General features: G+C 37.2%; 1 protein-coding gene across 2 annotated transcripts in view; it reads left to right on the forward strand.

The window, feature by feature from the left end:
* EPHA6 (EPH receptor A6) overlaps positions 1-15,478 on the forward strand; it is an 867,849-nt gene that overhangs the window by 825,915 nt on the left and 26,456 nt on the right. For both annotated transcript variants that reach the window (XM_042998967.1, XM_042998968.1), the window contains one exon: positions 13,079-13,228. In XM_042998967.1, coding sequence (XP_042854901.1) covers positions 13,079-13,228 — 150 coding nt within the window. The remainder of the gene's footprint in view (positions 1-13,078; positions 13,229-15,478) is intronic.

The following is a 15,478-nucleotide window of genomic DNA, read 5'->3' on the forward strand; positions in this document are numbered from 1 at the left end:
TCCCAATGGTTATACTTTTAGAAGGTGGCATGCAAGTCATTCTGGCTTCAACTCCCATGGGTTGACTGAATCACATTATTTTAGAGTGAACTTCATTTAAAAGAGCGAACTATTAAAATGTCTAGGTTTTCCTCTTCAAACAAACAAACAAAAATCCTAAATAAGTAAATCCAAGTCTAATACATTTAGGCTATTATCCCCATTGTATCATCAACAACACAGGGACTCACTGTACTAAATATGTCTCATTCTCCTTAAATTAAGAAAGTTCATCTTTCTTTGCTAAGAGATATAGACAAGGGAGGGTGGGACCATTTGAGGGTACGTGAAACTGAAAGATTGACAGCAGTGGCTGAAGTCAGGCAGAAAGCAGACAGCCCTGGGGAAGCATTGCTGACAGCAACACTAATGCACTACAACGCTGACATGCAACTTCCTCTAGATTCCAGAAAAAAGCCATTTGGGAAGAGCCTGTCAATAATGTAAAACTGGGCCAAATGGTTCTGGTTGTGGACTGCTAGCAAATGTCTACCCAAGACTAACTGGAGATGACCAAACTCATGTTTCAAATGAAAAATATAAATATAGCCTTCCTCAAACAAAAGGAAGTTTCCTGCAAATTAGAATGCTATTTTTTTAAAAGTGTATTGGGTTTAACATCTCAGGTATTTTTCTACAACTAGACCTATTTTTTTTTCTTCCTGAATTCTCTGGGCTCTGCTTTAAGTTCAGTTTTGTTTACCAGCAAGATATGAGAACAAGTTTAATGCTGTGAAAGATGTTTTACTTAGAGCAATAATATGACACGCAGAACTGAATGCATAGCAACTTGCACATTACATAAAGCTTTCCAGCCAACACTGGCTTTAAAATCACCAGTGAACTAAAAAAAAAACCAAAATATAAATATTAGACTCAAGGTATAGATGAAAAGCACCATGTCAAAAACACAATTAAATAAATTATCTCCTTTTGTGCTTAAATAATGGATGAAGCTTATGGTAAGCATAACTGCTGTTTTTGATTCCTTGAATTGCTTCAGCAACTTGACCTTGGGTTGAATTCTCTGCAGTGTAATATTGAGCCCATACGAAGTCCTTTTCCCTGAGCAAATTTGTTTTCAGAGGGGGATAAACAACTAAAAATTGATCCTATAGAATTTCATAAATGACAACAGTGAAAAACAACCTTTCTGAATGAATTTTCTTTCTTCTACCCACTTCACATATATATGTGAGAAAGCAAGAAAGAAAAAAAAAGTTGAACACTTGTCCTTCTTCCCTGTTAGGTAAACTACTTAAACTATAAATTTCATAAATAAATCACACAAAAATTATTATGGATTAAGTGGGAGAAGGTAAAAGATTAATTGTTTTTAACACGGAATTATTAATTTTAAATATTATAAGAAATCTTTCTAATTAACAAGTCCTTAGGGGATTTGTTCTAATATATAAATGTAAAATGTATGTAAACAATGCTTCGACAGCACATGAGAGTCCTTGAGAAGAGAATTTTCCAAAATTAGGGTTTGGGACTATTCGTCCTTTAACTTTGTTTACATGATTGATTGAATTCTCCATTTAGACGTGTTAAACAGAGTAAATGTCATCGCATTCTCCTCTGGAATAAGGCAACTATCTAATCAGAGGAATTGAAATAAGTGTTTTTAATGTATTAAAATGTGCTGTCATGTGTGACTATTACAGAATTATTAAATAATGTTACTAACTCCCTAGACATGGCAAGATTTTCCTGCTTCTACTCTTCCCTGTATTTGTCCCCTAAGCCCCCATCAGCAATCCACAATGCAGCCAACGTGATCTAAAAAAGCAGCAAAATCCTTGGTTTTATCACCCTATTGCTTGAAGCTTTTCAGTGGTTTTCCACTGCCATGAGAAAAGGTCCAAATTCTTTAAATGCATTAGGAAGTCCTTCATGATTCTGCCTGCTGCTTGCTTCTCTAGCCTCTGTCTCTCCCCACTCCCTCACCTCACACCCTATTCTCAACTGCAACTTCTGTCAGTGCCTCTAAATCTGTTATGATTTCTCTTTTGTACCTGTTCTTTCTACCTAGACCAGTCTTTCCTACTCCATCCCTGATCTCCTTTCTCACACCTCTTTTATTGGTCTAACTCCAATCTTCCCTAAGGTCCAAGCCTAGACATCATTTTCTCTTAGAAGCATTTTCTGACCTCCCCTACCATGGCATCTATCACATTTCATAGCATCACTTATTATGTATCATTATCATCCATTAAACAATAAATACTGTCATGATCTTATGCTATGTTTCCAATATTCCTATAACTGACATTAACTGAGTACCTATTATGCTCAGACTCATTTCTAAGCTCTGATAAAACAGAAAAGAACCAAGCAAACAAAATCCCTGCCTGAGGGAACTTATATTCTATATACACAACAAACATTTATTAGCAAGAACAGAGTGAAAGAAAACAGAACAGTAGAGAACAAAAGGAAAAGAACAAATCGAGAAGAAGGTACAAAGTGAAATAAGAAAGAGCCAGGAAACCTTCAAAGCATAGAAATACAGGTTGATCTCTTAAAAGACCCCACCCCACTATTAGATAGGCCCTCTTTTATTTAAAACTTTGCCATTGGCTTGTGATATTTGAAGATGGTATAGTTTCTTTCTTCATTCTACCTGCAGCCAAATACATCCAGATTCTGTCATTCAGCATTCCAGAGATCTCCTCCAGAGCCCTCTGCTGTCCACAATGAACAAGGCTTCAGAACCCAAGTGGTATACTTAAGCCTGAGCAAAACAAGCTGGAAGCTTATTTTACAAGCATTGCTTCTCCAAAATTTATTCACTGGGAAAATCTTCTATAAAACTGTGAATATGTTATGCAAGTAAAATTAGACCTTTCAACCTGCTTGGTATGATACATGATCGCACACACTGCAGGTGATTCTGCAAGAAATAAAAGTAATTTAATTTTTTTATTAGACATTTAGTAGAAAAGGTCAAAAAAGAGATTTAGGATCCCTGTCATCCCTTTATACTTAAAAAATTAAAAGACCTTATTTACACCACTTTTTACCACATGATTCAGATCTTTCAGCCACAACAAAATTAGAGTGAAAACAAAAAAAAATCAATCAAACCAATTGTATATAATTTTGCATGAAAAAATAGTGACATATGCATAGCAAATTATAAAATGCTGTGCCTGTGAACTCTGTTCTCTCTGAAGAGATGTCCTGGCTTCTTTGTCTTACTAGTCAAACTCCTACTTTCCTTTTAAACTCTACCTAAAACTTACCTCTGTTATGTCACCTTTCTGCTTCTCCTCATAGCCATCCCAAACAGCTGACCCTTCTTTTTTGCTGTCAAATGAATCTAGTACAGACTTCTGTTAGAGCCCTTACCCTCTGTGCTTCCATTATTTGTTTATGTCGATGTGTCTCCTACTGTAAAATGATCTCCCTGAGGACAAGGAGAATGTCTTTGTGACTCAAGCACCTGGCATGTGAGATGTGTTTAAAACAAACAAACAAAAAATGACCAAAGAATAAGAGAATGAATGAATGAGTAAGTGAAAGCCACCAGTGACCTTCAGTGCCTTTCTGGGTGAGGCTCTCTATGAACTGAAAATTCAGATTGGGAAATTTTCCTTTCATCTTTTCCTTATCATTAACCAAGTTCATAATGATGACTAAGAAGGAACTAAAAAAGCAAAATTTGAATTCCACTTATACAGTATGGTTCTGAGACTGTACTTTTCATTTTACATCATTTGCCTAATTCATCTCATCCAGTCAACCCCTCAGCCAATAATCATTAAATTCTATTATAATCATAGCACCATGCTAAATACTCTAAAGTAGATTACAAAGAAGAATAAAAGACCCTCCAAGATTTTTATAACCTTTCTGAGAAAACATTACATCCACATTTTAAAGAGCCAGATAATAGTACATAGAAGGTATGTAACACAGACAGTGGGTGTTACAGGCAGGCATAAGAGGAGCAAAATAGGAGCTAAAGAAAAAGTTGACAAGGCAACATTTCATGTTGGAATAATGGAATGAACAAAGGGTTGACTGTGTAGATTTCCTCAACTAAAATGCTGAGGGTGTAAGAAATCTATATAAATTGTGGCAAATTGTAATCAGTCTATCGCAGAGTTAAAACTTATTCAGAATACTAGCATTTTAATAATTCTTTCAGCCAAAGTCTGCTTTCTACATAGATTTATTTGTACAAGTATTTTTTGGTATTTCCAGCTCCAGGTACTTCCAGACTTTTCTCAAGTTCTTACCCACCTTTGAATAGAAGTCCCTCAGCCCCATCCTTTCCATAAAGTAATGCTTCCTCAGTCTTTCGGAAGATTTTGCCCTCACTTGTGCAGTGTTTGGTTCCAAACAGACTGCCTCTAAAGATGTCATCATGTCATCTTGTCTCCCCGCCTTGGCTTACACTCAGAGCTAGCCTTTCTGACAATGGGTAATTTGAGGTCACAGCGCCACTCTGATCTGATGTATCACAATACTTCACGCGACAGCTGCAAGAGAAGACCTGCTTCTCATATATGTTCAGTCAGAACACTGTGGGTCTGTCAGGAAGACTCTGATTTAATGTATAAAGTGCCTGTGGGCATAATAATGATGCAGGAAGCAACGGAGCTCAGCACTAACCCTTTTTGTCTACGTTTCCTTAGACAGAAGTGGAGGTTGTTCCTTCTAACTAGAGTATCAGCGTATTAACTCTAACTAGAGTTTTAGCATATTAACAAATCATAGAATATTAAACCTTCACTGGAGCTGCAAGATCACACAGTCCAGCCCCCTCAATTGACAGAGAATCTGTAACTTGTCCAAGATCACACAATGAATTAGTGGGGGAAAAAAAGAGGGATCAGAAGTCATACATTCGGCTCCACTGTCACTTTCTCTTCCTATGTTGCACATTCTGCTTCCAAAGTAAGCACCCCTTACTTATGAGGGTCACCACTGTGTATGCTCTAGAGTCCTATACACTTTCTCTGTCCTTTTTGATATGGTTTTCAAATAGGGTTAGCAAATAATACTAGTATAAAAATAAACATATTTCATTTTATGTAGTCTCTTTTCCTAATGACAGGATATGAATTTTTCCCCAAATAAATAGCATTGGATCATGGATGGCATAAGCACTAATTACTGCTTGTCATTAGTATTATTCTCACAGGGCAACCTGATAAGAAAGCAAAGTATACATTAATTTGAGGCCATTCAGATAAAAATGCTTTGTAGACACTTGTGTTATAAACATGAAGAATTGTATTCTTTTACATATTATATTAGCATTTAATGTATAAATATCTCAATATTAATGGTCAAAAATAATCTTTTACTCACCCTTATGATTTATGCAGTACACTTTTTAGACCTATTACTTTTGTGTTAATATCCATAGATCTTTGCCATAAAACTATGTGTGAGAAGCTTAAGAAACTTTGTCAAAATACACTGGGGAGGTAGCAGAGTGGGAATTAGTCTTCTGTACAGCTTGATTAAAAGGAAGAATAAAAGGAGAGGGATGGAAAGAAAAGATATAGACTACTACTCTCCAGCAAGAGTAGGGATAGGATTTTTAACTCTGTTAGTATCCACTATCCCCTTGGGACCTTACCATATGGTATATTCCCAAAACCATAATGAACGATAGGTTGTGTTGAAAAAAATTACCTATACTGTCAATGGTATTTAAGTTATCTACACTCAGACACAATGGCAATTCTCATAATAAAGCATGTGTTTAATTGTAGCACATTACAGTAACATTGTGTCCTACTTTATCTGCCTTATAGGATGGCATAGAAAATCTAATTTAACAGATGTCCCCCATAACAGTGTTATTCACTTAATGATGTAGCACCTATGTTCTCATCGAAAGAGAGTACTGAGAAATAGGTGCCAGTGAATTATTTTCAGGAGCAATTTAGGAGGAAGCAGGTGAAAAGGATTCTAATTTCTGAGGCTTTGAATAGCACAATAAGCACTGTTTTATTACGGGAACAAAAAAATTAGCATTCACTGAGCTGTTTATGCATTTAGACAATGAATAAAAATGTAGTGTAGTTCCAGGTAGATAATGTGGGGAAAAGGAGAACGAGAACGTCTTTCTATAGTTAGGATTTTTTTTTTTTTTACAGAGTAGAAAACAAAGCTGGTGAGTTAGCTATTCATGTTTATTTGAAATCATTTCTCATCTGGTCCTATTCTTTATGAAAAATATGGTCTAAGTAAATTTCAAAAGTAGATCATCGTTCTTTTCATAATCAGAAGAGGGAGGTCGGGTTGAAGTTCAAGTGAGAGAGGGGGAGAGCAATGCCTACAGAAGCCAGGAGGATAATGGAAATGAGGCAAGTGCATCTGAGGAAGGCTTAGTGAGATGGTGGAGTGGAATGGTCGTGCTCTGAAGTGGCAACACCCTGTCTAAAGGCATTTAGAGACAATAGGGGGAAAAAGAAAACAAAAACAAAACTTAGCCACAGAAAACCTAACTGCAAGCCCACTTCAGCTCAAGGCCAAACAGTTGGTCACCTTTAGATTCAGTAAAATCCAAGACCTTGAGACCTCAGCGAATACCCACACAAAGGCCCTTGGCACAGGGAGTGAAAGCCTGGTACAAGAAACTGTTAGGAAGTCTTTGTCTTATGTAAAGTATAAAAATAGTTGTTTCATGTTTATGGCCTAAAACAATGCTATTTACTATAAATTTCCGCAGCACTTATCATTCTATAAAAATTGGTTATTAAGAACCAGTCAGTGCCTTAATTTTTAAAATACCATGCAAAAAAAGGTCTTCTGCTTACAGCAAGAGTGTCTCAACCTGGCATGTATAAATCACGTGATACTGATGCAAAATCGTGTGTATGTGTGTGTGTGTGTGTGTGTGATTCCATGTGTGCATTTGTGAAGACAAAAGGTTTGTATCTTAACCATTGTGTCACACCCCACAAAGAGAAGAGAAATACTCAGCAAAAGGCAAGAAATCCAGAAAGTATGATCAGGAAGATCCAGCTGTAGGCAGAAATCTGGCTGCCAACATTTAACCACAGAATTATACCCATGAAAGAATAAGATGAATGAGAGATGTCTCAGTTTTGGAAAGACACCGGTTGTGCAGTGGCAGGAAGGTAGGCATAGACAGAACTCCCTGGACCAAGATAGACAGATTTCCTCAAACTGGACAAGGCATGTCTGAATCACAAGGACTGGGTCAGAGCTTGTCTACCAACAATTTATGTGTTGCCTCTGGCTCCTAAAAGCTTTTGTTTGAGAAGCTCACCCTTGAGCCTAGCACTGCAGGCGGTGGGCTGGTGACTCCAGATGAGAGAACTGGGATGCTGACATGGCCTGCAGTTACCATGCAGGTCCAAAAAAAGAGATTTTTAAGTACCTAAATTAAGGAGACAAACGTGTCCCGAGTGCCTACTATATGTTGGGTGCTTCATGAGTACTATCTCATTTAATCTACTTCATAAATGTTATCTAGAAACCAAAATGTAAGTAGATCTCTCCTTTGTGACTACAGATGAATTCATTCCATTATAGCCCTCAGTCTCCAAGGAAGGACAAATATTATCCCCATATTTCAGAAAAAGATAAAGCTCCACACAACAGCAGAGTTGCCACAGGTCAGTAAACCTCAATGAAGGAGGGAAGTATACATCACTCCGTGAGGGTGTGGGATGTAGTTTTTAGAAATTTCACAATATAATGTAGCTGTACACAATATCATTTGTTGGTTGGGGAATACAAACTAGAAAGAGATGTTCAGAGATAGAGTCACTCCTCAAGATCAGTAATTCTTAAGAGAAAGGAGAATATCCCCCAAGAGAGGATTTTCTGTAAACTAGTGTGTGAGAGATCTTTCTGCAATTTGCTATGACTTCCCAGGACACCATATTGAATTAAAGCAGAACACCCCAGAGTGCCGATTCCTCCACCATTATTCCCCAAACCAGACCACCTTTGCCACAGATAATCCCACTGACAAGACATTTTAATGTAAAATGATCTTTCAGTAAACAAATTAATGCCCCTTTCATCTGACATCAGTAAGCATTCGCATAATGAGTTTTCCAAATAACCAGTGGTTGCTCATTAAGAGTATTTTAACCCATTAAAAGTAAAAAACAAAAAGGGAAAAAAGTCAGTGTCCTATTTTCATACCTTTCTAATATGTATTTTCATACTGTTACCTTCTTAAACTAAAAGTGATTAAGTTATTTAAACTCTTCCGTATGAGTAAGGATGATCACTGTAACCATTAATTATCGGCCTGGGATGTGACTCAAGAGTGTGTTTGTCTCCTGTACTGTGTGTCATCAGGCTATCTGTTTATGTGGACTAGGTACCAACTCATACGGCCTGTCTACTTACAATTTAACAGTAGCCAAGAAACTGTAGGCAAATCATTAAAACGCACTGTAATTTACGAGTTTATGATCATTAATTCAAATCCCCTCATTTTGCAGATCTGAAATATAAGACTCAGAGTTAAGACTTGCCCGAAGTCACACAATGGACTGTAGAAGAGTTTCATCTCACTTAGAATGTGCAGCCCATAAAGAGAAATACTTAAAATTGTTGTTGGAAATTTCTTAATCTGTAAGCATTGTATATATGTTTTAATTCTGACACTCATTAAAGTGTGGGTACTACAGAGATAGATTAAGAAAATTAAAAAAAAAAACATCTGCAGGCTGGTCGTTGTCTATTCTAACCATTTGCCTTTAAGATAACCATCAAATCCAGTGAATGAGAAATGGAGAGAGTCTTAAGTATTCTTGTTTCTCAGTAGAAGTTTTCTATTTGGTTTCAGTATTAAGCCTTTGTAACCTCACTATATTTCAATTGATTGTCTCCTCCACTGAAGATTAGAGGATTGGGTTCTAAACCTCAGATGTTAAATACAGTTATAATGCAATTCCTCTCAGGAGGTATGGGGTTTACAGGTATACAAGGTTACTGGTTGCTTCTTCAGCACTTTTCCTGCTATAACCCCTCTTTAGACACTAAGCTCTGAATATGACTTTTAAAGCAGAGAAAAGGTTTTCTAACAACCCCTTCCATAGTGAACCAGATCCGGTTTGCTTACTTCTTGTTTCTCCTTTGTTCCCTAAGTGATTAAGCTTGCTGGATAAGGCAGGTACTAGGAAATAAGAAGTCTTTTGAGTTACATTCAATCATTTTGATTAGCATCACTGGTAACTTTTTTTCCCCCTCATAAACATATGGTAAAGCAATATGTAATGTTCCAATGATTGTGATTTCAAATCTAAAGTACTATTTGTTCATTCCTGAAACCTGAAACAAACATCTGGTGGTTAATGCTTTGAGAAAAAAGTAACATAGTGCATTACCTCTGTCTATGATTCAAGATCATGGGCAAAAAATAAGTAGCTGGGATTAAACCACAAATGTTTGTCGGTCCACTCAATTTAAAAAAAAAAAGGTGGAGGGGGAGAACTAAGCTTCTGTGTGTCCTCTAAGGTAGGAAAGGGGATAGAGTCCATGTGCTACTCTTAAGGACCTCTTCCTTTCAGCTTTATCTTGCACTTAGAGATCAACTATATTCAGTCTGTATCTTGCCACTAGAAAAAAAAAAAAAAGATCTGAATGCTTCCTTATCTCCATCTCATATATGCTCAGAATTACTGAAATTTGTGCATACTGTCAGGTTCATGTTACCATGTGTTTTTATTAATTAGAATTATATCTCCTACATTAAAACTTCTGTGATGATATTTCATCTTCCAGATTTATTCTAGCTCACACTTCCCATTTCAAGATGACATTTGGAATAGAATTTGAAATAAAGATTTGTTGTCCATTTTGCAATGTTGTTTATCTTAGATAAACATTTCTGGTTTTTAATAGGGATAGTGTATTGGTCTGCTAGGGATGCCATAACAAAATACCAGGGGCTGGATGGCCTAGGCGACAAAAACTTATTTTTCACAGCTCTGGAGGCTGGACATCCAAAATCTAAGTGTTGGCAGGTGTGGCTTCTCCTGAGGTCTCTCTCCTTGACTTGCAGATGGACAAATTCTTGCTGTGTCCTCCGATGGCCTTTCCCCTGTGCCTGCACACATCTGGCATCTCTTCATCTTCTTATAAGGACAGCAATCATACTGAAGTAGGGCCCGCCCTTACGACCTCATTGAACTTTGATTACCTCTTAACAGGCCCTATCACCAAATACAGCCACATTGGGGTTTAGGGCTTCAAAATGTGAATTTTGAGGAAACACAATTCAGTTCATAACAGATAGCAATGCTATTAATCAAGCATTCTGTAATATCTTCTCCTTGAGGAAAAAAACAAACTCTTAGGAAAGGGATAAAGTTATCATTTATATGTGATATCAGCTTATGCAAAATATAAATTTATATGCGATTCACTTACATGAGATGTCATTTAAGTTAATGCACCTAGGGGTGTCTGGGTGGCTCAGTTGGTTGGGCATCCTACTTCAGCTCAGGTCATGATCTTACAGTTTGTGGGTTTGAGCTTCACATTGGGCTCTATGCTGACGGCTCAGAGCCTGGAGCCTGCTTCAGAGTCTGTGTCTCCCTCTCTCTCTGACCCTCCCCAGCTCATACTCTGTCTCTTTCTGTTTCAAATATAAATAAACATTAAAAATAATAATAATAAGTGAATGCACCTAAAATCACCATTAACTACTTTTTTTATTGGCCTGTCTTAATAGAACTCACAAAGATTTAGTAGGGCCAGCAGATTTCTATGTATTTTTTTGCCAGAAAGACAAAGAAAGATCCAGAATGAGAAATTTCAAATGAGACTGCTGCTCTTGCATCTGTTCTGAAGTTAGCTCTACAGATTTGGTCTTTATTCTCTGGAAATGTGGCTTCATATTCGAAACAAGCCTGAGCCTGACTTAAGTGGCTTTGAAACTCAGAGCCATGAGACCCAGGGACTTTAGCCACAAACATGCCATAAAACAAAGGCTGCTGGAGTGCTGGTGCACAAATACAAGTCAGAGTGTCCTTGGTCCCCTCATGAAGTACAGACCACAAGGTGTTTTTTTCAGAATACTATTTTATGTGTTGGATCATTTACAGTACTTCCATTTCTGAATTTTTTTTTTAATGTTCTGTGGTAGGGTTGCACGGTTTAGTAAATAAATATATAGGATACCCAGTCCAATTTGAATTGCAGATAAACCATGATTTTTTTTTTTAGTATAAATGTCTCATGAAATACTTGGACATAGTTACACACACACACACACACACACACATACACACACAATGTGGGGACATGCTTAGACTAAGAAAAGAAGAAAGAAAAAGTATTTGTTATTTACCTGATATTCAGATGTAACAGTGGGGCCTATATTTTATCTGGCAACTCTACTTTGGGTTTAGAAATGAATCCTCCTCTTAAAACTCGCTTCCTCTGCCCATCACCCTCTTCAACTACTGTCACCAACTTTGTAAATTTAATTTCCTGGCCTTCATTTGGAAAGGCCAGTAAGTGTGAACACCGAAGGTTTCAGGCTCTGGCTTCCTTCCGTTATACTACTATGATATATGCTTGCAGATGTTCAGTGTTACAACACTAAAATTAGTTTGGTCCAACTTTTTCCCCATGCTGAAGTATTTACATCTTTATATTGATACCCCGTAATACTACTATGATAACATTAGTAGACATTATGTATTTAATAATGTTGAGAGGAATCTCTAAATCTCTAAACCCTGGGCTCAGTCTGCTCACCTGTAAAATCAGGGGATTGAATTCAAGGTATTATCCCCAAGGTTCCTTCAACATTTCCTTGCTACAGGTCTTTAAAATGAGGATTCCGTTAATGCTCTCATTTGCCTTGTAAACCTAATTATTCCCCCTCTCGGATGAATCTCTTTTCGAGTAAGTGCTTAGATTACTAAAAAAAAAAAAAAAAAAGTAGTGTTTAGATTACTCGATTAATGGCTTCACCTTTAAAAATGTTCGACCTAACTTCCCTAAGGGCCAATGAATGCACCCACTATTGCCTCCCACCCCTACTCACCCTAACATTAGACTCTGAACGCAGTGGGGGATCAGATGATGTGATCCTGGAAATGCTGATAATGAGGAAACAATTCCATCGAGGTGCGTTCTGACTTAAAAATCTATGTTGCCAGCAGAAGCAATCTCCGCGGTCTGGGCGCAGCTCGTTCTCTTCCGCCATCTAGTGGCGTCAAGGGCGCCCTCCTCCGTTCAGCTTGCTGTTCCGCGCTGCAAAGATTTCAGATTGTAACTCAAACGGATGAATTGTTTTATTCTTGTCATTACAGTAAAAAGGGATTTATAGAGTGTTTCGAGAGATAAAATGTAATAAATGTTGATAAAAAAATAAGTATAACACATTAGTCGACTTTAATACCTGAACAATATAGATTAAATTCATGCAATTTTATCTCTTTAACATGTTCAAATGTTAACTTGAACACCGAAGAACAAGAATATAAACTAGCCTAAAGTATCATAAAGAAAGATTATCCTTCTCAGGTGCTCTTGTATGATGTTAAAGGATTTCTTAATTTGAAGTAAATATAATCATAGATAAAAAGGAAAGAGAAAGTTCTGATAAACATTGAATTACAGAGAATGTCTCCGTTCTGTATTTAACTGTTTATCTTCAATTAAGTTAGAACGTATTATCATTATTATTTATACATGTAATACAGTGTTTAATGAATGTTGAACGATATTTGGTGTTAACGTTCTATAATCCAGAACTTTCTTCAAATGGCATGATAGTGAGTTTAATTGTGTGAATCTAAAGTGAAAATAAATTTTCTCTAATGAATGAAATAAAGTATTTCTGAAGTGTGACTTATTTCCCATTAAAGTTGTTTTCACTGAATAATTATTATAGGAAAGATATTTCTGACATTTAACATTATTCTGGTTCTCTTACTTTTATTTAAAATGCCAATGCTATCATGCAGTATTTAGATCTTTCTAACAAAATCTATTTAATTGGACTGCCACTTGGTTTTTTAATATACTTGTGAGCCAGCTGAGAAATCTCCAATTTGTTTTCCAGGGTGGGAAAATTCCGATAAGGTGGACAGCCCCAGAAGCTATTGCCTATAGAAAGTTCTCCTCGGCAAGTGACGCATGGAGCTATGGCATTGTCATGTGGGAGGTCATGTCCTACGGAGAGAGACCTTATTGGGAAATGTCTAATCAAGATGTAAGTGCCCCAATAGTTAAACTTATTTTTTAAATATAAACACATTAGCCCTGAGGAGCAAATATGCTTTTGCCCTCAGATTAGCCTTTATCTTCCTGAGAGCTTGTTCAGGGTCTGTGGCTGAGTTTGAGAAGCTAAGTAACCTTTCACTCTGAGCTGTCCTGGGTGTCATAGGGGCCAGCTGATGGGCTTTGTCATGTGAGTACCTGGTCCACATCTTACATCTGAGACTTCTACACTCATTGCTTTAATGCAGTATGACTGTGCTAATGCAACTGTCTTGATCTACAAGTAACAAAAAACAAAGAATAATGTTTACTTTTCCTTTCTTCCTTAAGGCAGTGCAATGCGCCACTGTAAAGAGGAAATTAATTTAAACTAGATATTTTAGAAGAAAAAGAGCAAATTCTTTCAGGCAGAGTATTATCAATATGACATTTGATATTGTTCTTTTGAGATATGTGACCCTTTATGCAATTTCTTTGGTTTCTATTTGACCTATAAAGATTACCTGGGTGATTAATAATATTATACAGCAGGAGAGTTCTCTGTGACCTCCTAAGAGATAAAAACAGTAATCAGAGAATGTAAGTACCCTGACAATGCAAATAAGTGTACTGTCAGAACTGAAAATATATGTTAATTTCACACGTTTCCATCTCAGAACTTGGACTTTGTCCACTCACTTGCCAAAGTATCTAATGGTTTCTGAAACAATACTAATGGAAAATCACCTCTAATGTGATCCTGAATGTTCACAGGTTTAAAAAAAGAGGAAAAAAAGACCATGTAACTGTAGAAAATCTCTAAACACACTCAGTAAAACAGTTTTCACATCTCTTTTGTTTTTTCTAGTCAATTGCTTGGGCAGTCCCTCCGTACATCAGACCCCATTACTCCATCCCAAATTCAAGTTGTCCAAGTATCTAAAGGACTCACCCAGCAACAAAGAAAGTTTTAATACCAGGAATAGAGAAAACTTCGTTTTGATTAGCTCACCATGGCTATTATTTCTCCCTGCCATAGAGTGTTACTTTTGAAGCTGAGTCCTGCTCAGTCCTATGGGGGCCTACCGACTCTGAAGAATGATAGGTCTAGAACCCTACATGGCAGCAGGTTGGAGGTCATACACACTGTTCAGTCATTGTCCTCCAAAGCACATCATGAAAAGAGCCCATGTGACTAGGCCCTGCAGAACATCTTCCCTGAGGTATAGAGTGTGCCATAACAAGCAATATCTGCTCTACTCCCAAAACTTAGACTTTGGGATCCAGGCCAGGCTAGAGTCTACTATTCTTCTGGGAATTTTATTCAAAGGATGTCATTGCTCTTCTCTGCTGCTGGACCTTGTTTGGGGCAACTTGTGACCTCCTCCGTTCTTCTTAAAATTGAATATCAAGGACACCTGGGTGTCTCAGTCAGTTAAGAGTCTGACTTCAGCTCAGGTCATGATCTCCCAGTTCATGAGTTTGAGCCCTATGTCAGGCTGTCTGCTGTCAGCATAGAGCCTGCTTTGGATCCTCTGTCTCCGTCTCTCTCTGCCCTTCCCCTGCTTGTTCTCTCTCTCTCTTTCAAAATAAATAAATAAACTTTAAAAAAAAATGAATCTCAGAAGCAGAAATTTGCCCCCTATGATCCCCAAAGGAAATCATTTTTTTAACCTGTTATCCAAGGTAATGGAAGCCCTGGATTCAGTCACCATAGTTCCTACTCTACTCTAAGCCCAAAATAATGCTTGCCTACTTGTCCTACTTTCTCATGACTAAAATAGGCCATTCAAACAAATCTCTAGAATAAAAAAATCCTTTCCTGATGAATTACAGTCTTCACTGAACAGAAGAGCCCTCACTTCAAGTACCCTCTTTCATTAGTACCCCATTTAACCCTTAACCAGTCCCCCTAGCATGCTTCAAACAAAAACTGCTGAACTGATAGGGCTCCAAACATTACAAATAATGTATTCTCACTGGTAAAAAGTTCTTGAGCATTCACAGCTGACATACGTGTATTTGTTTGCACATTATGTACCAGTAATATATTCATTTATTCCTTTAAAAACATTTATTGGGTGCTTTCTTTGTTCTAGGAACTAGAAATAGAACAGAGAACAAATGTTATACCTGGAAGGGACCAAAAAGATTATCTAGTCCAACCCAAGTCCAACTTGCTTATGAAACTGAGGCATCCAGAAGCAACATGATTTCCTTAGAATCCTATAGTAAGTGACTTAATGGTAATATTAGAACACAT

This window comes from Panthera tigris, chromosome C2 (assembly GCF_018350195.1).
Source record: "Panthera tigris isolate Pti1 chromosome C2, P.tigris_Pti1_mat1.1, whole genome shotgun sequence".
NCBI classification, from domain to species: domain Eukaryota; kingdom Metazoa; phylum Chordata; class Mammalia; order Carnivora; family Felidae; genus Panthera; species Panthera tigris.